We start from the raw sequence: 27,377 nt of genomic DNA on the forward strand, positions 1-27,377 counted from the left end.
ATTGGTATTCTAAATTGAAATCTGTTTGTAAACTCCCTGACTATGTCTCTTCTCCTGTTCAATACGTTTCGGCTAATTCATCTCCATTAGAAATTCTAGGTTCCTTACTGGTCAAAATTCGTGTTTTTAAGTTTACATGGAAAGTTAAATTATTTGTGGCCAAGCAATTGTCTTGCCCCATTATATTGGGAGCGGACTTTATTTCTCACACTGGTCTTGTGCTCGATCTCCAGTCTAGGTCGTGCACATTCAAATTTGCTTCTAATTGTAAAATCCCCCTATTAAAGTGTAATTCTGTATCATGTTCATCTATTTCGCCTACCCAGGATGAGATGTTGTTAGACCTTAGACATCTACCTGAGGAGCAGGCTGATAGTATTCGCAAACTGTGTCAGTCGTTTCCCGAGGTGTTCTCTGATACTCTTGGTGTTACTGACCTTATTGAATACAAAATTGAGGTTACGGATTCGATTCCTGTCCGTTTTCCACCGTATAGGCTATCTCCACCTAAAATGAAGGCTCTGAAAGAAATCATCGATCAGATGTTGAAGGATGGTATTATTAGGCCCTCTAAGTCAGCATATTCTTCGCCTATTTTTCTAGTCCCGAAACCCCAAGGAGGCTTCAGGCCTGTCATTGATTACAGGGCTCTCAATCGGAAGGTGGTGTTGCAATCTGTGCCTCTTCCCGACCTTCATTCTTGCTTTTCATGGTTTCGAAAGGCCAAGTTCTTCACTATCTTGGACTTGAATCAGGCCTATAATCAAATTCCCCTGGCCGAGGAGTCTAAACATCTTACAGCGTTTGCCACGGACTGGAACTTATACGAATACAACCGCGTGCCTTTCGGGCTCCCCACGGGGGCAGCTGTGCTCACTAGGCTACTAGATAGGGTCTTCTCCGACATCAAATTTGAGTACTTATATCACTACTTGGATGATGTCGTTGTATTTTCCGAGACTTTTGAAGAACATCTAGATCATCTGCGAGAAGTTCTGAATCGCCTTCGTAAGGCTGGGTTAACTGTCAAGTTGTCCAAGGTTGCCTTTGCTAAGCCCTCTATGTCATTCCTAGGGCATATTGTGTCACCCGATGGAGTAGCAGTCGATCATTCTAGAACACAGGCCATCCGTGATTTTAAACCTCCTAAGGACATCAAAGGTATCGCTAGATTCATTGGTATGGTGAATTTCTTCAGGAAGTTTATTCCTAACTTCGCTAATAGAGCGGCGCCCTTAAACCTTCTTCGTAGGAAAGGCATTAAATTCGAGTGGGGACCTTCTCAACAAGCCGCTTTTGAAGATCTGAAATTAGCTCTCTGTAATGCCCCTGTACTTGCTATGCCTGACTTCTCGAAGAAATTCATCGTCCAAACCGACGCATTGTCGTCAGCAGTAGCTGCAGTTCTTCTTCAAGAGACTGAACTAGGGAGGCGACCCATCGCCTATGCGTCTAGGACATTGTCAGCTCAAGAAGCAAAGTACTCCATATATGAGCTTGAAGGTTTGGCAGTCTTATTCGCCTTAGAAAAGTTCCGTCTCTATCTGGAACACGTCAAATTCGATCTGGAGACAGATAATCAAGCCTTAAGCTGGGTCTTAGGTAGGCCGCGTCGTACAGGTCGTATAGCCCGTTGGGCCATCCGTATTTCTGCCTTCCAATTTGATGTACGACATATCAGAGGTACCGAAAATGTTGTTGCTGATGGACTCAGCCGTATGTTTCATAACGACGTCGAATCCCACGAACCGGTCGACAGTTCATCACCTTCCGAGTCCATACTATCCGAGGTTAATGCCATCCTAACAGATGCTCCCATGCTTTTTAGGGATATCGAGAAATACCAACGTGAAGATTCGACGCTGGCTCCGATAATGGAAACCCTTTCTTCTGGGGAGCATGTCGTCCCTTATGTTCTGAGGAATGGTGTTCTATGTTGCCCTTCGAGGCATGATAAGTTGATGAAAGTTGTTGTTCCAGCGGTTCTTGTACCTATGATCTTCAAATACTATCATGAGACCCCATTGGGGGGGCATCTTGGAATCTTTAAAACTCGTGAAAAGATTCGTGAAATGTTCATATGGAAAGGTATGGACGGTGAAATCCGTGAACTTGTAAAAGCTTGTAAATCTTGTTTGCTCAGTAAACCCACCATGTCCACTAAAGTAGGCCTTTTGTCTTCTCATCAAGCGTCGCGCCCCATGGAACGCCTGTATATTGATTATGTGGGACCCTTCCCCCAGTCAAAGGGCAATGCCAACAAGTTCATCTTTGTGTGTGTAGATGGTTTTACAAGATTTTCCTGGTTATTTCCGACTAAGCTGGCTACCGCTCAGTCTACAATTACTTGCTTAAATTCTATTTTTGCTTCTTTTGGTCCGTGTCAATATATTGTATCTGATAATGCTAAGGCTTTTACATCTAATTTATTTCGTAAATTCTGTTTTGACTTGTCCATCTCTCATGTAACTACATCTGCTTATTATCCTCAACCATCTCTGGCTGAACGGGTTAACCGTAATCTCAGGTCCGCACTCATTGCCTATCATCATGAAGATCCTTCCAGGTGGGACACGTCCCTGCATTGGATAACTTTTGCTTTGAATTCGGCGGTTCATGAATCTCACAAGTTTACTCCAGCTTCCTTGATGTTCAAGTTTGTTCCCAACTCGCCGCTCTCTAACCTCTGGTCTTTGAATGACATTCTACCCGAGACAATAGATCCGGATAACATTAAAGATCTTTGGAAGAAGGCTAAAGCCAATCTTAAAGTGTCTCATGAAAAGGTTAGGGAAAGGTATGATCGTGGACGGAGACCCACCACTTTGAAGGTAGGTGACCAGGTTATGGTCAAAAATTTTGTTCCCGCGGGCAAGCTTGCCCCCAGATTTCATGGGCCTTGTATCATTCTCGATTTTCTTACGCCGGTTACCTTATTGCTAAGTAATCCAGCCACCGAGAGGATATTTAGGGTTCACCTGTCCCAGGTGAAACCGGTGTAATTTCTGTGTTAACTAGCTTCATAGTATTTTGAAAGGATATGAAGGTTATATTTTTTTTGAGTTTCACTTTTAAGGCATTCTGCCCCTTCTGTAATATTTTGGTTTTAGATGTAAGCCTTATGTAAAATCTGCCCCGACCCGTTAAACTGCCATCCTGTTCTTGCCACGGCCATTACCACGCTCCCGTCTCCTGCTCCACCTTACACTGTGGCTTCATAATAGTAAATGCCATGGGTATCTACACGCCGCTGGCCCCTCAACCTCTCCACAAGCCTGTACCCTCAAAGAAGATGATAGTCCAACACAATTCTGCCGCCTAGCTTTAATGTTTCAGCGCCCCCGCAGCCGCGCAGCGCCGTGCAGCGACTGGGGAGGGGGATGGGCCCCCTCCTCTCCAGCGAGGACGACATGTGCACGGCGAGCCGGAGCTCTCCTCCCGGCCAAGGCTGATGTGCGGCGCACGACCTGCTACATGCCCGCAGCCTGTATCTGTTCACCGCGGGCGCGGCGTACTTCAACACCTCTGCTCCCCTCATTGTGCGGGCGAGCGGTATCTCAGGGTACTTGAGGGGTCCGAGCTGCCTCCGTTGGACGCAAGCTGCAACGGCCGGTCTGGCCATCCGACTCAATCTACATCAACTACATGGACAGTCACCATAAGCAATAATTACATTTGGGGAATTTAACAACAATATTTGGTGGACATTGCAAAACTTTTCTTCACTTTTAAGCATTAAAGGTTTATCTTCAGAAATTCAACTACTACAACAGAAAAACTTTACTGCACCGGCAACAACAAAATTTTGAAATTGCAACCAAATTACTAAAATCTTATAAATGCTTCCGCAATCAATCTTAATATCAACATCAAAACTTGGACCTTATTTTGGAAACAAAGTTTATGTTCTTCTGTGTTACCCCTTGGAGGAACTTTTGGGGGGGGAGGTCTGTACCGGGCGGTACACCTCTACTCTGTTTATTTAAAAGTTGCGCCAGTTGAAACTCCTCTTCTGGAGGAAGGTTGAACTTTATCTATTCTATTGATTCTCTACTTTCTCAGAAGATGTCACCACGTGGAAAAGTTTGAGTTTTTGAACTGTGTCACTTTTGATGTGTTTTTGTTTCGCTTGAAGTAAGAAGTGTGAACTTTCTCTTCTAGAGGACACTACTGAAGATCAACAATAGTGCGACCTAGTGCGGAGTTAAAGAACTATTTTGTTGGAGAAATTTTTATTTCAAGAGTTTGTTCTTTGTTAAATTTCCTTCTGTCATTGTTTAAGTTGGCTGTATACCCCTCTTTTTCCCCTTAGTTTGGATCTAGCCAATCCCGAATTTCTTTAATTAATTTTCCACCAATAATGTGTTTCTTTTTCCTCTATGTAGGGGTTTCTTTTCCCGAACCAATAAAGATTTTGTGGGAGGGTGTTTTCTTTCCCCTAACGCCTAGAATCTTCCGCGAGAGGATATAAACTGCTGATTTTGGGGTCTCCGGGCCACTTCTGTTCCATCTTTCAGTGTATTAAGTACATAGCAGGAGGCGGGAAGCGCCTCTTTCTTCTTCAGCCGTTCAACACCAGGTAATGGCCTATTAATAACTTCTTTTCTTGCTAGGTCGGCAGTTTAACTCTCGCGGCGGGTTCGAAGCGTTTTCCATCATGTAACCTTTTCCTAAAATGTAACTACTCTTTTCTTCTATTCTCTTGTAAAGCTATATTATGGGATAGAGAGTGCTAACCCTCTCGAGTTCCCACTTACATCGTCTTGAGGTGAACTTATTTTTCTCAACCAATTCTCCCGTAATGTAATGTAAATTGCCATTAAGTCACCTCTGTAGTATGGGATTAGCCCTCGTATTAACGGCCTAGTGCCAAGTAGGTCTTAAGCAAAGTGTATTAGGAGTGCAAGTTCGCCTCCTCTCAAGTTGTATTTTAGAGGTCATGTATTAATCTTTTCTCACCTAATAGACCTCAGTAGGTTGGGTATTTTACCCCTGTGTATATGTCCTTTGAGGACAACTTGAAAGTTGAGTTTGGTGTGGCCTGGGAGAGGCTTAACTTTAAGAGCGATTGGCTCTTTTCTAAAACTGAGAGTTGTATGCCTTGAGGAGGCTTTGCTGTGTAATTTGGAGCAAGGGCTCCAGGGTTTGATTGGGGCCTTCTGCCCCTTTGTTGAAATTGGTATATCGTAAAGTTGAGCTAGTTGCTCAAGAATTGTGTTTTCAGGGCTCGAAGCCCAAATTCTTTAATCCCTGTAATTGTACATTTCAAGTTGTATTTCGGCTACTAAGTACCTGTTCTATTTGTTGTTACCTAATTTTGAAAAGAAAATATAATCTTGTTAAATTTTAAAATTTAATTTCTCTTTAGTAGCTTGAGACCTATTCACCACCCAGCACCTTCTTTCATGCTTAACTACCACAAAAACAACGGTAACATATATTATTATAGTTTCAAAGCTCAGAAAATTAAAATGACACACTTGGATCTACCAGAATGCTTCCTTCTACAACTACTCATAATAGATACACTCAAAAACTTGTCTCTGATTGCGCAGGCACTGCTGAATACATCTCGCAGTGTCTGCATGGACACATCTCAACATTTCCGGTGGCACTGAAGCACAGGCCTCACGAATTCGTTGTTGTAATTGTTCAGCATTTTCTGGCCCAGTTTCGTACACTTTCGATTTGATATATCCCCGCAGAAAAGTCCAGGAGTGTGAGATTAGGTGATCATCGTGGCCATTGCCAGGATCCACCACGACCTATCCACCGTTCAGGATATCGTGCAACAAGATGTTCCGTAACTGCTCGAAAGTAGTGAGGTAGTGCACCATCGTTCTCGAACTAATATTGTAGTACTAGCTGCACTGGAATATGTTCCAGAAGGTTTTCTAGAGGCAAGTCGGTCTCTAAAAATTCCAGATGACGCCTACCGGTGAGCCAAGGGCCTGTAAAGACAGGCCCAATAATATAGTCTCCCAGAGTACCGCAGCACACATTAATCCCCCACTGGAGTTGCATGCACTGTGCTCCAACCCAATGGAAGTTCGCTTGAGCACAATAGTGGAGATCGTGAGTGTTGACGATCGAAACATTCGAAAAGTAACATTCATTACTCTACAGGATATTCCTGATAAAATGTGGATCTTGCTGTTATGCCGCGGCTATTCATCGACAATATGTTACCCTGCGATCAAAATCATCTCCGTATAGTTGCTGATATAAGTGCGCCTTATATGGGAGCCATTTTCTCTCCTTCAGCATCCTTGGTATTGACGTTCGGGATACTTATAGCTCATCCGCAGCCTGTCTTTGCCCTAAGTAACATTAAACATGTGCACATTGTTACAATGATTGTTTGTTTATGATGATGATGATGATGATTATTATTATTATTATTATTATTATTATTATTATATCATCTCATGAAGAAGAAGCTCAACTTACCGTGTGAAGGATTGCTTTCAAGGTATTGCAGTACATTCCGTACAACGTCAGCATTATCACAGCCGGGTCTGTCCCAGCTCACATGTACCTTGAAAGATCCCTTAGCTCTTAATTGTAGCTCTGTTCGGTGAAATACGTGTGTAGAAAGCAGGCGTCTGTTTAGAAACTCATGTGCATACCGTCTGCGAGCTTCAGCTGCATTCCCACCAGGTTCACCATAGATTAAAACGATATCTGTGTATTCGTCATTGCTGAACACACTAGTCATTGCCGATTTGTAGACAGCAAATATGTTGCTGCTGTACTATATACCAGCCTAGTGCTACGATCAAAAGCGAGTTTTACTAATTCAAGGGGTTGCATTGGACGGGAAGCGCTGAGGAACATGCTACTAGCGACCGTCCGATTGTTATCTCTTCATATTCTGACGTAATCTGGCCTGCTGGCAGTAGTACGCCTGTCAAAATCAATTAGTAGATATCCCATTTATCACTAGTGCATGCGGGACATTTATAAGTAGAGCGCTCGCGGGCCGCCTAGTATTTGAAAATATAAAGGTCCATTAATACTGCGTTGATGATTCACCAAGAGTGAGTTCTATTTTCTAGAGATGTAGCCACTCATTTAGTTGCTCATTTTTTATCAGCAATCCCAATGATCTACCCTATCAAAAGACTTTTATAGGTCAGTCGCGAAACGAACCCTTTGACGTACTGAATCTAAAATATCTACAATATCTTGCTGGAATCCAATTAGTTGAGCTTCAGTGGGATAACATTTCTTGTCTTCTATCCAACTAGTTAGTCATTTCGCAAACATGTCTATTATAATCAGAAAGAAAGTTTTCTCAAAGCTTACATGCAACACATATCAAGCAGACTGACCAGTAATTACTGACATTTTATTTACAATCAACAATCTTTATATACTGCTGAATAAAACCTTCTGCCTTCTGTAAATTGTCACATTACACTCCCCTTGTTCATATATGATTCCTGGAATGTCCTCCTTGGATACTCTTTCTTCCTTAAAGTACCTATGCATGTTGCCATCTTAGCTGACTTTTTCGGCTAGATTCAGTTTCCTAGTAAATTCCTCCAAATTATACTTACTTCCACAACCATTTCTAACTCTATTTCCTTTCAGCCTGCTCCTCCTTCTTAGTCTCTTTATTTCTGTAATAATATAGCTGGCCATTGCCATTCCTTGTCACCTTTAAAGCTACATACCTATTTTCACATTCCTCAACAATTGCTTTTAACCCAACCCACAGTCTGTTTACATTTTTATTTACCGTTTTCCACCGATCATAATTACTTTTTTGAACTCCCTCATGTCTGTCTTATCAGCCATATGGTACTGTTCAATAGTCCTACTTTTACGACTTTACTATCTATCACATCTGTTTTTCTGCAGAGCTCATCTGGTTTTTTCCGGCATCACGTCCAGAATATTCTTCCCTCCAGTTGATGACACCACTTCCTGATTCAGCTGTCCTTCTCGGATTAACTTATTTACTATGTGTTGTTCATGCTTCCTGTCATTCTCATTACCTTCCCAATTGACATTTGGTAAATTGAGACCTAGCTGTGTCGGTGTGACGTAACGCCACTAGCAAAAAAACTAAATAATCTTCAGAACTGAGCCTTACACCTAGAATTTCATGTTTGTCATCTTTTACTTTTTCGTAGCTTACAACTTCTTCTTTCGCCAGTTTGAATTCTCTCTCTCCTACCGGGAGACCAAGACGGGAGTGGATTAAAGGAGGCGGGAAGTATTTAAGCTCTTGTCACGGGGGACTCCATTGTTAGGCATATGAGGAAAGTGTGTGGAGGGAAGGGAACCAGAGTACAGTGTTACGCGGGAATTATGTTAAGGTAGATTTTGAGGAAAGTAGAAGGAAAGAAGCAGGGTAAGGAGGTGGTAGTTTTTCACGTTGGTATCAACAAAGAAATGCAAGGAGGGATAGGTACCACCATAATTGGGGATATGTGGGATCTGGTTATGACAGCTTGGGAAAACTTCATAGGACTGGAGATTGTTATCAGGTAGATACTCTGTAGGATCTGCCTGGCAGAGGCGGTAAAGGCGTGATCGGTTCACCCGAAGGACGCGGGTTCGATTCTCTGTCAGGAAGACGAAAAGTGTAACAAACAAGATTTCAATTTCAGGAGGTGCACTTGACCCTGAGACTCAGTCAACCTACATCAAAATGGGTATCAGATTAATTCCTTGTGGAAAAAGGTGATCGGGCGTCGAGTTACCCTCTCTACCTCAGCAGATGCCTAGATTAAGAATAGAAGACTCTACTTTCAACACCTTCAAGGGCCTTCATTTTGCTTCTTCTCCATCCTTTGTTGGCCACTCGCTTATCAGCGTTAAAGGGTAGGTGCTCTTCAGGAATATAATGTTGGAGTTGTTTGATATAATCTATTTCATCGGGTTAATTGGACACTTATGCCTTCTGAGCAGGAAACGATATGGTTTCACATTTTGCCAACTTAAATCTATGGGACCTCAATCCGTCAATAAATTCATAGACTCTCTTGTTGTTCTTGTCACATACAAACATGTAATAGTTTAAAATGCTAAACTGTTCTTTTTTCCTTTTTGTGAACATTCCTTCATAAAGATTCGACAGATAAAACATTTTTCTTATAAATTTTCTGCACCAGTTTTTAACATCAGTTGAAAAATTTCCTCGTGTAAAACACGTGTAAACACGCAGCTTGAACTAACCTCCAGCAACGTTTTTGCATATTCAGTCCTGGACTGATGCCCCTTTCAAAACTGGTGCAGAAAGTTTATAAGAAATCATTTCAGTTACCACAATATGCATTGGACTAATGCCCTTTTCATTAAAAAGGTGGATCTAATAATAAAGAACAAAATGCAACACTAATGCTATTTTTTAAACGATGTGACTTATGTCATTTTCAAGATCGCTGCTTAAATTATTATAATTAGTGAATGTAACTTTCCCTTAATTACTTGACTCACTGGATATCGGAAATAATACATCTATATCATAACAGCAGCGCATTTTGCTGATGATATTCATAAACATTCAATCAATCACTCAATCAATCAGTCACTACTGATCTGCATTTAGGGCAGTCGCCCAGGTGGCAGATGCCCCATCTCTTGTTTTCCTAGCCTTTTCTTAAATGATTGCAAAGAAATGGGAAAATTATTGAACATTTCCCTTGGTAAGTTATTCCAACTCCTAACTCCCCTTCCTATAAACGAATATTTGCCCCAATTTGTCCTCCTGAATTCCAACTTTATCTTCCTATTGTGATCCTTCCTACTTTTAAAGACACCACTCAAACTTATTCGTCTACTGATGTCCTCCCACGCCACCTCTCCACTGACAGCTCGGAACATACCACTTAATCGAGCAGCTCGTCTCCTTTCTCCCAAGTCTTCCCAGCCCAAACTTTGCAACATTTTTGTAACGCTACTCTTTTGTCGGAAATCACCCAGAACAAATCGAGCTGCTTTTCTTTGGACTTTTCCCAGTTCTTGACTCAAGTAATCCTGGTGAGGGTCCCATACACTGGAACCAATTATTATTATTATTATTATTATTATTATTATTATTATTATTATTATTATTATTATTATTATTATTATTATTATTATTATTATTATTATTACCTCAGTTCGATCCTTAGTTGATCAGCGATCTATCGAAGCACCTCACAAACTGTGGGTTCCAGTTGCAAATGTGTTGCATTACTCTGTCTTTGATCATAGTTCAGTTATTGTATTTAAGTGAGATTAGTCCAGGTTGGAGCAACTTTAACTGGTACTATTTATTGTGTTATGAGTTGGATACCTACCGCCCTGTAGTTTTAGTGATGTAAGTTTGGTAGGAGTGAAAAGTTAGTCCAGCATGTGCTTTTTCACGTTATTTTCAGTGGTTATATTGCCCAGGCCTGCCCGCAGTCTAAGGGTAGCGTGCCTTCCTCTTACCAGGAGGCTCTGGGTTCACTTCTCAGCCAGGTCAGGGATTTTTACCTGGATATGAGGGCTGCTTCAAGGTTCACTCAGCCTATGTGAGAACAATTTGAGAAACTATCTGGCGGTGAGATAGCGGTCCCGGTCTAGTGTCACAAGGATAACGGCGGTGAGGTTCATCGAGCTGACCACTCGTCTCTTCGTAATCGTAATCTGCAGGCCAACTAGCTGAGCAACGGACACTTCGTAGGCCAAATTCCATCTGGGCCGAAGTGCCACGGGCTTTGTTTATTTTTTTACTTTGCTTAGACCCATCTCTCGTTTAGATACAGTTTTTACAGTGCACTTTATCTTCTGGTTTGTTACTTTCACTGTTATGCCTCAGTCTCACTCTTCACTTTGGCAATACGAAAGTAACTGAGGTATGAGCATCGATGGTATCGCTAGTTCTTACGCCTGTGATAAATGCTGTGAAAAGTTCACTTATATGTCACTTGGTACGTAAATGTTGGTGGACTTTGTAGACTGATATATAGCACCACATTCCCGCTGAATGACGAAAGCAACGGGAAACCACTCCACACTTTCCTAGTAGAGGCTACCTCTTCACTGACCCTCAGGTTATCTACGATAGCTGATGGTGAATTACGTGAGGATCCAACCAGCCTTCGGGATGAGGAGTTAACAAACCTCGTGGTTATTCTTCATTGTGTTGAGATTCGTATGCGTTACTTTGGTAACTGGAGATAACCGAGACATCGTGGTATAAGGTCGAATTTTGTCGTGAAAAGTCGGATATATTCGGTTGCCAATTTAACGTTAAGTAATAGCAGTGTGTCACTATATCTACTGACACGGGTCTCTCGTACTGAAGTACTCTTATGAATCAAATGACTGCGCCAGTTACTTCAATCCGAGATCTTGTGGAGGGGAGTGGAGGGTCTGATCTACTGTAGTATCCAGTGGCGTATGCTGTGATCAAGACGTGGCCTACCACTAGACTTAGGTTACTCCTTTTCGATAGTTGGTTTAGTGAACGTCAAGCCTTAAAGCGTTTTGAGCCATCGGAGTAGCCTGCTGTGTTGTCAAGGCTGTTTCACATGTTACTGCCCTGGCCTCTGCCACTGCCAATAGGCTACTCAACACCTGATCAGTGGAGATGGTAGCCTCAGGTTTAGCCAATTAAAGTCCGACTTTATGGCTAAATGGGTAGAATGTTTGCCTTTGGTTCCATGGCCCCGGTTCAATTCTCGGAATCAACCTCCTCGTACTCTTAATTCCTCTCGCTTGGGAGCTGGGTGTTTATGACGCCGCCGCCATTCATTTCATCCTCATTTGGTCACCATCAAGCCTTTCCAGAGGCTATGCACCATTATTATTATTATTATTATTATTATTATTATTATTATTATTATTATTATTATTATACATCTTCATTAGAGACTGTTATACTTTTCAGCGTTCAGTCTGCGAGCCACAGTGAATTTACTGAAGACCGCCACAATCCTCTGTTTTTAACTAGTTCTGTGGCCTCGTTTAGTTCTATACCCTCTACTTCTCTTACCCTCCCTGACCGAGTCCATTATTCTCCCAGGTAACCTATCCTCCTGCATTCGCCTCACATGTCCCAACCATCGAAGCCGGTTTATGCGTACAGCTTCATCAGTCGAGTTCATTCCAACTTAGACTTTATCTCCTCATTCCGAATACCCTCCTGCCATTGTTCCCAAGGGTTTGCACCAGCGATCATTTTCCATACTTTCATGTCTGTTATGTCATTCTAACTTATGAATAAGATACCCTCATTCCACCAGACTTTCATTGCCGTAAAGCAAAGTTGATCTGGAAACAGACCGGTGTAAAGATAGATTCGCCGGGAGCTGATTTCCTTCAATCAATCAATCAATCAATCAATCAATCAATCAATCAATCAATCAATCAATCAATCAATCAATCAATCAATCAATCAATCAATCAATCAATCAATCAATCAATACTGATCTGCATTTAGGGCAGTCGCCCAGGTGGCAGATTCCCTATCTGTTGCTTCCCTGGCCTTTTCCTAAATGATTTCAAAGAAATTGGAAATTTATTGAACAGCTCCCTTGGTAAGTTATTCTAATCCCTAACTCCCCTTCCTATAAATGAATATTTGCCCCAGTTTGTCCTCTTGAATTCCAACTTTATCTTCATATTGTGATCTTTCCTACTTTTATAAACGCCATTCAAACTTATTCGTCTACTAATGTCATTCCACGCCATCTCTCCACTGACAGCTCGGAACATACCACTTAGTCGAGCAGCTCTTCTTCTTTCTCTCAATTCTTCCCAACCCAAACATTGCAACATTTTTGTAACGCTACTCTTTTGTCGGAAATCACCCAGAACAAATCGAGCTGCTTTTCTTTGGATTTTTTCCAGTTCTTGAATCAGGTAATCCTGGTGAGGGTCCCATACACAGGAACCATACTCTAGTTGGGGTCTTACCAGAGGCTTATATGCACTCTCCTTTACATCCTTACTACAACCCCTAAACACCCTCATAACCATGTGCAGAGATCTGTACCCTTTATTTACAATCCCAATCCTTCCTAGAGGATAATGTTGATCGCAATTGCGAACTCACTGCATTAGCTATGGTGCACCTTGATTCACTCTCACTTATACTGCCATCCTGGGGGAATACACATCCTAGAAACTTGAAAATATCTACGTGTTCCAGGTTTGTATTCCCAACCTGACATTCAGTTCCCTTAGGTTTCTTACCTACTGACATCACTTCTGTATTGGAAAGGCTAATTTTCATATAATGCTCACTGCACCGATTTTCAAGTTCCAAGATATTAGACTGCAGGCTTTCAGCGCAGTTTGCCAGTAAAATCAAAGTCGTTGGCATAGGTCAAACTGTTTACTACTTTTTCACCTAACTGAATTCTCCCTCCAACACCTCTCACCTGTTTCTATCATTCTGACTGTAGCCCAATTGTCAAATTATTCGTAAATGCCCCTGGTTGATTTTAATAATCTACTCTTAATCCCACATTCCTCTAGCACAGCGAACAACTATTCCTTCGGTACCCTGTCATATGCCATCTCTAGATCGGTGATACATAAACGTAACTGTCTATTCCTTCGTAGCATTTTTCAATTCCCTGATGCATACTGAAAATCTGATCCCGACAGCCTCTCTTGTGGTCCGAAATGACACTGGTTATCATCCAACTCACTCTCAACTACTGATCGTATCCTCCCTTGCAAGATGCCACTGAACACCTTGCCTGGTACACTGATCAATGAAATACCTCGATAGTCGTTGCAATCCTCCCTGTTACCTCGTTTATAGACAGGTGCATTTTTGCTCTTGTCCAATCAGAAGCTACCGTACTAACATACCATGCTATTCTTATTACTCTATGAAGCTACTTCGTCCCTGCCTTCCCACTATTTCACCATTTTAGGTATAATTTTATTTCTTCCTGCTGCTTTATCAAAATGGAGTTTATGTATAGTCACTACCCTTCCACTTTCTCAAGCGTAATTTCACCAGTATTATTGTCTTCCTCCCCATGAGCTCGGTTGTTCGCAACGTCATCACGAAGATTTCCTTTTACGTTGAGAAGATTTTCACAATATTGCTTCTATCTGCCCGGTGATACCCAGGGATCTATTATAAGTTCACCTGATTTACCCAGAACACTAGGCTATTCATTTCCTATTGCCCCTCCCTTTGTAAGATTCTTTATTACTATCCAGAAATGGTTCCCTGCTGCCTACATAGCCAGGTTATTATCGAATTCTTTACGATTTCTTCTTCGATGCAACAACAATTTCTTTCGCTCTGTCTCTTTCAATTATTATTATTATTATTATTATTATTATTATTATTATTATTATTATTATTATTATTATTATTATTATTATTATTATTATTATTATTAAATGAATGTCTATTACACAACTGGAGAGAGATTATTCAGAAACGCACCGCACTGTTCCTTCAGTGTTACAAGTAGGACGTACATCCGTTTCAACATGCGATTAGTGACAGGCGCTGCGTAACGCTATCAGAAAGTATGATAAACATAATCTTCCCTGTACCACAAATCTGCACATCTGTCTGCAGCATAACAATCTCTATATATGACTGTACAGGAAGTCCGTCTCACCTATGATTGTCTACGACAGTGGAATTATTTTCATGGATATCGAGATATATGAGGGCTAATATCATGTTTTAGACAAAACTTCATATTTTCAAATTTATAATAAGTTGAAGTCAGATTGTTCCAAGACAATAGTTATACTATAGTTTGTTTGGTGAGACGAGAGATTCTTCCTGCCTAAAGTTTGAGACAGTTCAGGGATCAGGGTTCAGTATGAATGACCTTCAACACACTTTTCTAGCTGCAGGATGGCTAATAAATTCCCGCCCTTCCTGCTTTGTGTCCTTCTTGCAACCTACATAACCTAGGAGTATTGGAGCTATGTTATCGTTTATCAAATTTTGGAACTAGGGTTTTCTGTTCCTTTCCCCTCCCCCAATACACGACAGTCATTTGAAAGGAAGAGCGTAAAAAGTCTTCCTTTGCGCCAAATGACTGTGTGTGCATATGTTGAGTCTCAGCCCCAAGGCTGATTCGATTCCCCACAGTTGTACCATTAGCTGTCATAGACGGCCTAGGTGTCACTGAAGACACGTACTAGGGAAATGAGGAGTGAGACAGATTCCCTTTGCTTTCCTCACCGAGTCGGAAGTTGCTTTAAAATAGCCTATATCAGCCTCGTAAGTCCACTGAAATGTGCGAACCAGTCGAAGCTCTGAGGGACACCTCCACAATATTCGTAACAGGACTGGTTGCGTAAGGCATGACATTGCCAGCATTGCTTATCCTTATCAGTAACGTTCGTCACACGTAAAAACATAGAAATATATCATCAGTTTGTCAGGCGGCACAAGAAGTGAAGAGATATCTAAAGAAGAGAAATGTGTGCAAAGAAAATGTTTGGAACGGTGACCTAACTCAATTTCATTATGAAATGTCTTAATTTTCAACACTATCTCACAGAGGGGACAAAATACACCAGCTGTGTTGCAGTCTGTGTATGGCTCTACACAACTGATGTGGCTGTATCAGTGAGTGGTAGATTAGATAACTAGCTGTGCATTTGCTTTCAAGAAGCACAAGGCACTTTTGGCCCAAATGTTTCAGAGAAACAGGTGGAAACAAGTGCAGTAAAGGTGGAAGAATGACAAAACAGAATATGAAAAGTTTTCTAACTTGTGATTCCTGGTTAAGCAATTACGATCGTACCCTTTTAGATGAAAGTTTCCTAAACAATGACGCTGAAGGCAACAAAATATTGCCAACACCTTTATGTGTGCTGGTACTTCTATAAGAAATACAAGTTTTATTTTAGAAAGATCTTTAATTTTATGGGACTACAGCGCGAAAAGCCATAAGTAATATTACTCGATAAACATTTCATCATCAAACCTCACTCTGTGGTATACAATCAGGAAGCCTATGTTGCAATATGCTTGGCAAGAGGCATATTGACATATCAATATCATCGTTTGACAATGTCATTAATGTGGCTTTTGCTATTGGATTGTTTGATTGTCGAAGTGTTGATGAATGTGAAAGAGTGGATTTAATCATTTATGCTTATTGTTTACTTTTAAATTGACTACTCCATTAAAATCCCACACACCGAGCGAGGTGACCGTGCGGTTAGGGCCGCGCAGCTGTGAGCCTGCATTCGGAAGGAAGTGGGCTCATACCCCTCTGTCGGTAGCTCTGAAAATGGTTTTCAGTTGTTTCCCATTTTCTTACCAGGCATGGCCGTTTCCTTCCCACTCCTAGCCCATTCCTATCCCATCGTTGCCATAAGACCTATCTGTGTTGGTGTGATTTAAAGCAAACTAAAAAAGTCCCACATGTGCACTTTGAAAATCGAACAGCTTTACAACAGTATCAGGTCATTCTAAAAACGTTCTTTGTTCAGGTATCATATTATTTTAAGCAGATATTTTGTGATATTACTGATGGGAAATGTAGCAATATTGTCCCAACATTGAAATATTTTCTTTTGGTCTATCACATTGATATTTTACTTCTTAGTGTATTCAGAGTTCCTCTCTTAGATCTTAATTGGTTATCATTCAAATGTACTGTATCTTGTGGTCAGATGCAAAGTTTTGCATGAATATGACACATACCTCTAATTCTGTGTTGAGCTAATTATATTATCAGCATGTTTTCATTCAGTTCTTAGTGTTCGAGGTCAAATACATTCTATGTTAGTCTATTACCACGTATCCTAAGTACTTGAAATGATCCATCAGCTCCTGTTTCATATTCCCTTCCTCGTATTCAGTCCTCTCAGGTCCCTACACATTAGGCAACCCAACATACTGACCTGTATGTAAGTGTTCACCCGGTATACCAGTGATGGGCAGATTTAGCCTTAGTGAACTAGCTCTTTCTCTTCCTGAAGCGCGTGTTGTTCACAGGACTCTTGCTTTGGCTTCGGTGGGTCAGTGACGTCCGATACCCATAACCTGACGGAATTTATGTACTAAATTAACTCATGAATGTTTGTAATAATATTTAACTCCATTTACAAATTTACCACAGCAAATATTTTAATACTATACCTATAACTGCAATGACTTCTCGCTCATTTTCACAAAATTTGCACGATGCTTGTGTTAAAAACAACGCATCTGCTTTTAAAAATATGGATGTCTTATTGTTTGCCTATCACTTTTGCCCTTAACCAAGCATTAATTACCGAGCTCGATAGCTGCAGTCGCTTAAGTGCGGCCAGTATCCAGTAATCGGGAGATAGTGGTTTCGAACCCCACTGTCGGCAGCCCTGAAGATGGTTTTCCGTGGTTTCCCATTTTCACACCAGGCAAATGCTGGGGCTGTATCTTAACTAAAGCCACGGACGCTTCCTTCCCACTCCTAGCCCCTTCCTATCCCATCGTCGCCTTAAGACCTATCTGTGTCGGTGCGACGTAAAGCAACTTGTAAAAAAATGCATTCATTATTCCGTTTTATATTCTGCATACCTTTTAATCCAAGAACAGCTTTCGGAGTTTCGTCGGACACCTGTTTTCTGAACTAGATTTATCCAGTCTCATAACGGAAAATAGCTGCCCACATACGTATGGTGAACCAAACATACACAATATCTTACAGTTAAAGATCTATAGTGACAGAAAGAAATGTATACAATTCAAGTATATCTATATTCAACAGTAAAAGGTAAAGCAAAATACTAATGTAGCACCACTCAAGAGCTTACGAATGATGAGGCTGAAAGTCGAGTGCTTTGCAGCATCAACAAAACAAAATTCTTGTTGTGTAAAAAATAGAAAAAATATTATTGATACATCGTTCAAAATACTTTTTAAAATTGTTATTATAGTCATGCATCCTTTCCTCGAACCAGCAACATAAGTGAAGTATGTTGATGTAAATTTATGTAGTGTTGTTCTGAAATATATTAAAGGAATATCATTTGTACAGCAATGATACTGGATAAAGAAGTGATAAAATCACCTTGCACCAACCACATTTGATTATGGCTGTGCATTACTGTATTTCAATAGTTTACTGTACAATGTCCACAACATTTTTTATTAAAGTAATCAGTTGTTCTGTCGTATCTCTTGGCCTTCCAAGATTGAAGTCCAGTTAATATCCAAATTCTCAAATCCTGGTGGTAGAAATCGTTAATGAACACGCGATTGAAGCTTTATGGTGTTATTCCTACTCTGAAGGCATTGTTCACCAGGGAATTCTTGTTATGGAATATTTACATACGAATATGTTTTTACATGCGATTGTAGTGCAAATCCAATTGTTTCTGTGAATCTATTGTACCTGGAGGCAAGTCAACAACTTTTCTTACTCTTCACTATATCCATCTGCTCTTACAACACATGCTATCTTGAATGAATCATTGTGAGGTCCATACGAATCCAGATGTTACAAGGATCGACAGCCAACATGTGTCAAGAAAGAGGTTTTGACCTAATTGTCAAACAACTCTCTAGTTACATTGCCACGGTCTCAAAATTGCCTTCACTGTTGTTGATATTTTCTTGACAGCCGTGTTCATTTATTACCATGTTTTTATATTTCTTCAATACGCTAAAATTATTTTTCTCCATGATTATGCCCTGTGCACATTTTTTCTGTTTCCTTATATCCTCCGTCTTCAAAGAAGTGCGTTGTGCTATAAGAGATTTGTCATCACTAATGAACAGTCGGGAACACACACGGCACTGAACTGATGACTCTTGCAGTACTGGCCACCAGGTGTTTATTTATTTATTTACTAAATGTGCCACCAATAGAGGCACACTCAAATTACAGGTGGCTTTTACAAATTATTTGACACAAATAACACAGAAGTACCAAAAAGAAGAAAATATGAAAATGCTGTGTAAATGAGATGATAATGCTCTGTATGAAATGTGTAAGACAGTATCTCATATACAGAAATCTGTTACTACGTAAAAAATATGTAATCAAATCATATAAATATTATACATATAAACAAATCACTTCGATTAGTACAATACTTTTAATATATTTACATGTGTGTCATATTCCCAAGCAAAGTCAAGGTCTATCTGATATTTATTAATTATTAAGTTATTGTATGTCTCACACATATTGATAAACGGAGAGTTCTTAAAAATACAGTTTTGGAGACTGGAGTTATAAACAATTGCCGAAATCTTAAATTTCCTTTTCTAACATTAAAGCATAACTCGTGGATCAAACTATTACCGTCAATTAATGCATTAACAATCTCATAGAGATAAATTTGTTGAGCTATTACACGCCTACTGGCTAGCGATATATATTTAAATTCATTCAATGAAAATTCGCATGAAACATAACTTCCAAAGGGGAATATCTTCTATTTTCTATGATGAAGATATCTTAAAAAGCGTTTCTGCACTCTCTCAATATGGAGACCAAACTATACATGAATACTCAAGTTTTGATCGCACAATACTATTGGACAATAAGGCGATTGCATACGTGTTAGTGAAACCTCTTGAATTTCTAATTAAAAAACCCAATTTCTTACAGGAATCAAGAACCATTGTATTAATATGCTCAGTGAAAGATACATTTCTTGTAACAATTACCCCTAAGACATTAACAAAGTGAACAACTTTGAGTTCTTCAATATTAATTTTATATTTATAATTCACTGTATTTGTATTATTTGAAATCTGAAGGAAACAGCATTTATTAAGAAAGAGCTCTTCTGTCAGTCCCATAACTTATAAGGATAATGTGTTACTGTGCTATTGTAATATTTAGTTTCTCTTTTTGCGCTAAATGTGGATATACATCAGTAATATAAATTTACTTCCGAAGCTACGGGCATTTTGCTAGCTGCATGATTATGAAAACATGGGAACCTTGAACGGGGTAAATTATGGTAGTAATCTATCAAATGTGATTTGTTCTAAATTTGTCCTTTTGCTCCCTGTCACATTGGATATAATGATTTATAGCTGTAACAGCGAGGCGACGGAATCCACATTTACTGAGATTGGAGTTGCTAACATGTCAACCAAGATAGTCCAAGTCCTGGAATCTTAATTGGAACTATCCCTGTAATTCATCAAGCATTTCAGAATATTCGTCGGTGGCACACTGTAAAAGAGAATGTTTCATTAAAGTAATCCTTGAGAAATTTTCATTGGTGTTATTTTAGCAGACTGGTGCGTGATGTTACAAATGCCAACCTATAGACTGTCCACTCAAGGGCTGCAGCCGCTCTCAGCCTATTCACAGGAACCTTGCCTTTCACTGATGTATTCTATGAACACATCAAATAATAATAATAATAATAATAATAATAATAATAATAATAATAATAATAATAATAATAATAATAATAATAAATTTCATCAACCAAATTCTGGTCGCAGACAAATAGCCTAAATCAGAGTTTATTTTGCCATGAAACCCGTGCAACAAAGTTTCTCATTTACTTCAGGCCCTGACCACACCAACAACACTTACAATGAACAACAGCCACAGTGATATCAATTTGTTTCAAAAACTAAGAAAATTCACTATAATTACTTAGACATCAGGATTGTTTCCCCATTTGAGACTAACTGCTTGGATTAATGTAAACCAAGTCTTGCTAGGGAACAAGAATAATAAAGCTGTAGAATGGGACATGCTTTAGACCGGAACTTGATTTACGAAACAATTATTAACTCCTGTTATTTTAATGTAAAATATCGCATTCTCATTATTTGTGACCAATGGCTGAGGCATCGTGACTATCATAGTTCAGCTATCTAGTTGATGAGTCTGCCATTCTTCTGTATCCGAAGCCATCAGTGTCGTAACTCGGAGAGAAGTCTGTAAAGGGCCATTCACCATGTCGATCCATCGCTTCGGTACTCGTCCTCGTGGTCTGGTTCCTTGAATTTTGACATCAACGATCAACTTTTGAAGACCATCGCCTCGGCGCATTATATGGCCAAAATAGCGTATGATCCACTGAGAGACCTTGCATGATAGAGGAACTTTTATCTCAAGTTGGTTCGAAATTGACATGTTCGTGCGATGTAAAATATAGAACGCCTGAATCGGCAAGGACATATCAAAAAATAAATAAGGAAGGAAAAATATTCATTGTTTTTAATACTTATTTGTATAACAAAACACGCAAGCCAATCCTTAGCTCCTTTAGTATGAGCTATAAAAGGAGACTCCTTTACTGCCTGCCTACATACATACATACATACATACATACATACATACATACATACATACATACATACATACATACATACACACATACATACATACATACATACATACATACATACAATAAGTAACCTCTTTCAAGATTAAAATTCTTGTGTCCACCTTTTCAATACAAATATATATATATTTTAGTGGTGTGTTTCATTCATGTAGAATTTAACCACTAAAATATATATATTTGTATTGAAAAGGTGGACACAATAATTTTAATCTTGAAAGAGTTTACTTATTGTATCTTCAATACGGAACAAAATGAGATTAGTTACTTTTTACTTGTAATTACATACATACATACATACATACATACATACATACATACATACATACATACATACATACATACATACATACATACATACATACATACATACATACATACATACATACATACATACATACATACTGTCCCTTTCATTATCCTTAGCTTGTCCAGCAATCAGCATGTCAAGTGATTGTGACGTCTACCACCTAATCAATTTGGAGCGAGGAAGGCAGACGATACCGCTAGCTGGTAAAGCTCGGCAGCCAGCAGTATCACAAACCAGTTATTTCATTGTAGTATTGCTTTTATTAAAGTAAACTTATATCATCTTTCTACTATCATGAGAAGCTGTGTGTGTATTCCCGTGATAATTTCACTGTGTTAAAAATGGAAATTCTGCGTTGTCTATTAATACATTGCAAACGACATCATTAACAACCAAAACGAATGCATTTCCGTTTTACGTCAGTAATTTTGGCGAGTGTTAAAAAGGGGTTGTGCAGTGAAATCGCTCTCCTTTGACTGTTCGAGTGACATGTTAAGTAGTCTCCATGCTACTGTGATAGCTGAATTTTCACGTAGACTGGAACCCAATAATTAGAATTGTTCTTAGTTTTCAGATCTGCAGAAGACTTCACTGGAATTCTCGTCGTTACGCCAACTTCAAGCGTGATTTTCCGACGGTGGAATTTTGTGGTAGAGAACGCTTCACACTGTAATTGGATAGAAAGCATGGAAGGCTTAGCTGAATGCGACGCCCTGATCTCAGTGATGGAACACCCAGGAGAAGTGGAGTGACCCCGAGACTTACCAAGACTACAAAACTGAGTACAATATTTTATCACTTGAACCAATTTAGTTGTTAATGTAATGATCTCACCACTATTTCTGTAGAGTAGTATAATTCTGTTGGGTTGAGTTTCATTATAGTACCCTTTCCATTTCACCTTTCACACCACTTGTTAGCATAGAATTGAAAGATATATTTCATATTTATATGACATGTAGTCATGGTTTATAGGAGTGATTTCTTCAGTTACAATATTCTCAAGTGCATCGTCATAAATATGTAAACTCCAGGATTTAATAATCATGAACCCAGACTTTAAACCAATGAGGTTAAAGAGTCATTTTAGTAATATTTTCATCTGGACAATAAAAATGGATTTAAGCGGGGTCATCCAGATGGACATGCTCTATCATTTAGATAGTTAACTTATATTTTCCTTAATTTTCGAGCATGGCAGGTTATTAGGATGAATAACAATGATTAATAAATTAACTCTAGCATCGTCTTATATTATGTTTGTGAATATACATACCTATGTAATTAATTATATGAGTTGAGTACTTAATATTGTTTTGATATTTGCTGATGTTAATCTGTGGCTCAGTTCTTTTTTCCTACGTGAATTTGCTAAGGTGTTGGAAAATACAGTTAGGTCGTCGTGCCTTTTATAATGTTGTGGAATATTTCAGAGCACCAATTGTAAATTGTTATTGATTTCTTGTGGAGTATCATGTTAATGATTTTTTGTAGTTTTACTACATACCCAACTAAGACAGCATGCCATTAGGAATAATCCCTGGCTATGCTAAATAAAGATAAGAACTTTATTGCATTTTATCCCGCTCATCTCACTCTCTTTTTTCATCTACCGCTTTTCCCACACGTGTGTGGTCGCGGGTACGAGCTGTGTCGCACATGTGGATTTAGCCCTTCCGAACTCCAATCACTCAATCACTATAGCGTGTTTCTGTGGTGGTTGACAGTGCAGTGTATTGTCCGAAAGTGAAGAAGAAAGTGTTGGAACAAACACAAACACCCAGTCCCCAAGCCAGAAGCATTAATCAAACGCGATTAAAATCCCCGACCCGGCCGGAAATCGAACCCGGGGCCCTTTGAACCGAAGGTCTCAATGCTGACCATTCGGCCGAAAGGTCGGGCACTCGGCTCATCTCACTAAATTATTCAAATTATTGTATTCGAAATTGTGGACATGGTTGGAGTTTCATAATTGAGTTAGACTAGACAAGTGACCTAATTTCAATTCAGTCACAGACCTAGTTTACGGTGTTCAATTAATAGAGGAATAAAATTATAGGATCTTCGACATGATTATTTCCGACGTCATTCACTTCTTGCTAATAATTATTACGCTAATAATAATGGTGTTAGAATAATACTCGTAAAAACCTTGTGAATAGCGTGTACCACTTTTGTGCACTTTTGGAATTACTTTGTTGTGATGAGTTGTGTCTTGTGATTTTTTCAGAGCACCGTAATTTTAACTGTGTGATTTATTTGTGGTTAAACGTCATTTTCTGCAATGGCTATAAGAGATTTTTTGTGATGAGTCGCTATATTGTGACTGTATTTCCGCGTTCAATAACTTGCTCCTCAGAAATTGAAAGATTTATATCCTTAACTTTTCTTTTTATCAACTTGAGATCAATAAGTTAACCTGGCGAGATCATGACATATTTTAGTCACGGTAGGGAATATTGAACAATGTGTAATTAACAGTTCACCATTGAGTGCTTTATATCTTACGTTAATAATACCTCAGCCAAAGTGATGCTAACTTAAAACAATGTGTTTTCTGAGTTTGAGAATTAACGAGTGATTAGTAAATTAATTCGAGGATACGTGAGTTATCACATTGAAAGTTAATGACTATAATATTTCGTTAATCGAAGTAGTTGTTCGAAGAATAATTTATTTTTAGTAAAATAAATTACCATAGTGTAAATAATAATTATGAATTAATATAAATTCGATTCTTTGTTGAATTCAACTGGCCGACTTACAAGAACCACTTCGGAAGTCATTTATATAAAGTTATGAGATTCAATTGATGATTTTGACTAATAATTTTATTTTTTACTGAGTAATTTGTTAATAAATTGGGTTGTTCCACGTCTGATTTTTCATTTCTAGTGTAGTTGATATACCTCATATCTTCCTTTTCCTTGTCATGTATCCTATTGGCCTACAAACGGTCCACCCTCGTGGTTCATCGTGACTCTGCGCCGCTAACGGGCACAATAGGTGTTCAATATAGTGTTTTGTGACTCAGCATTCAATCTGCAAGCTTCTGTCAATTAACAAAATGCCTCCATAATACGCGATTTCCAACTGGCTCTGTAGCCTCCCTTAGTTACGCACCTCTTACCATTAAATGATGAAAAACCCAGCCTAATCAACGTCATGTTAATCTCCCTCGTACCCTGAAATGGCCGAATCTATTATTTTCCTACTTAAGCTACCTTCCTCTATTCACCTCACATTAGCTCATCACGGAACCCAGTTTATATATTGTACAGTAACACCGGTACAGAAATTGTCCTGAGTGGAAAATGCGAATTAATTTCCAGCGATTCGAAGTACTACACCCACACAAGTTCCAGTGTGGAGGGAATGATATATGCCGCAGCACCGAGCTACACGTCACAAAGAGCAAACAGCTCATATCGCATTCATTTTAATATCTTCCTAAATCATTGGAATAAATTATAAACAATACCAATTACAAGTATATCCCTATAGTACCCAAACAAATGACTACATTTTAAGATGATTTTAAGGGTCTTATTGCTCATAAGGAAAGAAATACGACAGCTGGTGCAGAATGGACGGACTATAACTCAAACTGCTCCCTTTCTAGCTATATAAGCCCGGTGAAAAGCAGTTCGATCAGTTTAGTTCCTTCGTGCTTGTCAGCCAAGCAGCTGATGCGAAAGTTCTACGGAGACCGCCATTCGCGTAACATAGTGCGAGATACGAAGTGGGCGATCCGCAGTGTCCACTTACGAACTTAAAGTTTGCACGAATGTGTGACACTCAAGGTGTCTGAATAATTTGCTAAGGCAAGACTTATGGACTTATATTATTTCAGTGTCATAATATGCACTATTTGAGAACTTAGTGCAGGGTGCCAAGGTATATATATTTAACTTATCCTATCTTCTGCTTCGAGTGTTTGATTAATATGTTAAGGTATTACTTGAAGGCTGGTAATTATTTCTGTGCCGTTACATTTGAGGACGTTTATTATTTCTGGAGTATAAACGTGTAACATACACTATCTTCTAGTTCGAGTGTTTGAATATTCGCCAAGAGAGTACTTGGATACTTGTGATCATTTCATTGTTACGATATTTGAGGACTTGTACGTATTATTTGTGCAGCATGAGCATGTAACTTATGCTATCTTCTGTTTCGAATGTTAAATACTCGCCAAGACAATACTTGAAGACGCGTAATTATTTCAGTGTCGTGACACTTAACAATTTAAGTATATTTCTGCGACGTGAACATGGAACTTACATTATTTTCTGCGCCGAGTGTTAAATAATTTGCCAAGACACTACCTGCAGACTTGCCTTTATTTTTTGTCAAACAATTCAGACTCATATTTGTTTCTGCGGCATAAACATTTTAAAGGGCTCGTGCATTACTGCCACTAGTGACATTTAACTACGCCGGTTGTTAAAATGATATTTACAGTAAATTTAAAGATTTCGTACGGTAATTGAAGAACAGTACCATCAAGTGTTCCAAATTATAGGTACGTCAATATACTTCGTTTGGTGACTCTACTACAGAGACTAGTAATCTATATAAATAAAATTGTAGGGGGTCCGCTGTCTGTAATTTCTTCTGTTTTGCCAATTTTTCAGATATTTATCCGTTTTAGGTCAACTCAAGACCGAATCGGTGGTTTTTACGTTTCGTGTCTGTTTGTTTGTCTGTTTGTCTGTTTGTCTGTTTGTCTGTTCCACCATCACGTCGAAACGGCTGGATAGATCTCAACCAAACTTCATATTTAGAGTATACTCATCCCGGGGAAGGTTTCGATATGCATATCGTTTTAAAATCTTTGAATACACGGGGGGTTTATAGGAAAACCAGAATGGTTTTTCCACCATCACGTCGAAACGGCTGGATAGATCTCAACCAAACTTCATATTTAGAGTATACTCATCCCGGGAAAGGTTTCGATATGCATATCATTTTAAAATCTTTGCATACACGGGGGATTATAAGAAAACCAGAATGGTTTTTCCACCATCACGTCGAAACGGCTGGATAGATCACAACCAAACTTCATATTTGGAGTACACTCATCCCGGGGAAGGTTTCGATATGCATATTATTTTAAAATCTTTGAATAGACGGGGGGTTTATAGGAAAACCTGAATGGTTTTTCCACCATCACTTCGAAACGGCTGGATAGATCTCAACGAAACTTCATATTTAGAGTATACTCATCCCGGGGAAGGTTTTGATATGCATATTATTTTAAAATCCTTGAATAGACGGGGGTTTATAGGAAAACCAGAATGGTTTTCCTCCATTTTCTCTTATACTATTGATTTTCTGTAAACTTAGTTTACCGTACGTGAAACGTCTCTTCATTATAAACAACTTTCGTTATGTTCATAATTTACCTTACTCTTCACATGACGGAGAAATTTACAATTTTCCGCTGGTATCATGCTCTGCATTGAGTGACCGACAGACCGACAACGAACCTACAGGTTACCATGGCAACGTCTCTGACTGCATGCCAGCAGGGAAGTAACGTATTGCCATTTTCCTCATCATGCTTTTAAATTCGTGGTTGTTCCTTGGGTAGAAGGCAAGAGAGGCGTCAATCGGCCTATCTGCGGGATATTGGCGGAATATCGTTGGATGTTATAACCGCCCTCGAATAGATTAAGTAATAACACCATTAGTCATCTTCTTATTATTTGTTTACCTAAGAATCACTGGACCTAAATTTATCCTCTGTTACCGCTTTATTATATCCATAACTCACACTAGCATAATTTATTGAGGGGCATTTGATTTTCCAATACATTCACTT

At 39.2% G+C, this 27,377-nt stretch overlaps 1 protein-coding gene across 2 annotated transcripts in view; it reads left to right on the forward strand.

The window, feature by feature from the left end:
* The window catches only part of LOC136862723 (uncharacterized), a 123,724-nt gene that overhangs the window by 15,182 nt on the left and 81,165 nt on the right, over positions 1-27,377 (forward strand). Inside the window, exon 2 of one of the 2 annotated variants that reach the window (XM_067138945.2) lies at positions 22,125-22,332. The exons of the other annotated variant lie outside the window; for it this stretch is intronic. Within the exon in view, the coding sequence (XP_066995046.2) occupies positions 22,254-22,332 (79 nt within the window). The 5' untranslated portion in view covers positions 22,125-22,253. The remainder of the gene's footprint in view (positions 1-22,124; positions 22,333-27,377) is intronic. 2 annotated transcript variants of the gene reach the window in all.

The sequence above is a fragment of the Anabrus simplex genome, chromosome 2, assembly GCF_040414725.1.
Source record: "Anabrus simplex isolate iqAnaSimp1 chromosome 2, ASM4041472v1, whole genome shotgun sequence".
Taxonomy (NCBI): Eukaryota; Metazoa; Arthropoda; class Insecta; order Orthoptera; family Tettigoniidae; genus Anabrus; species Anabrus simplex.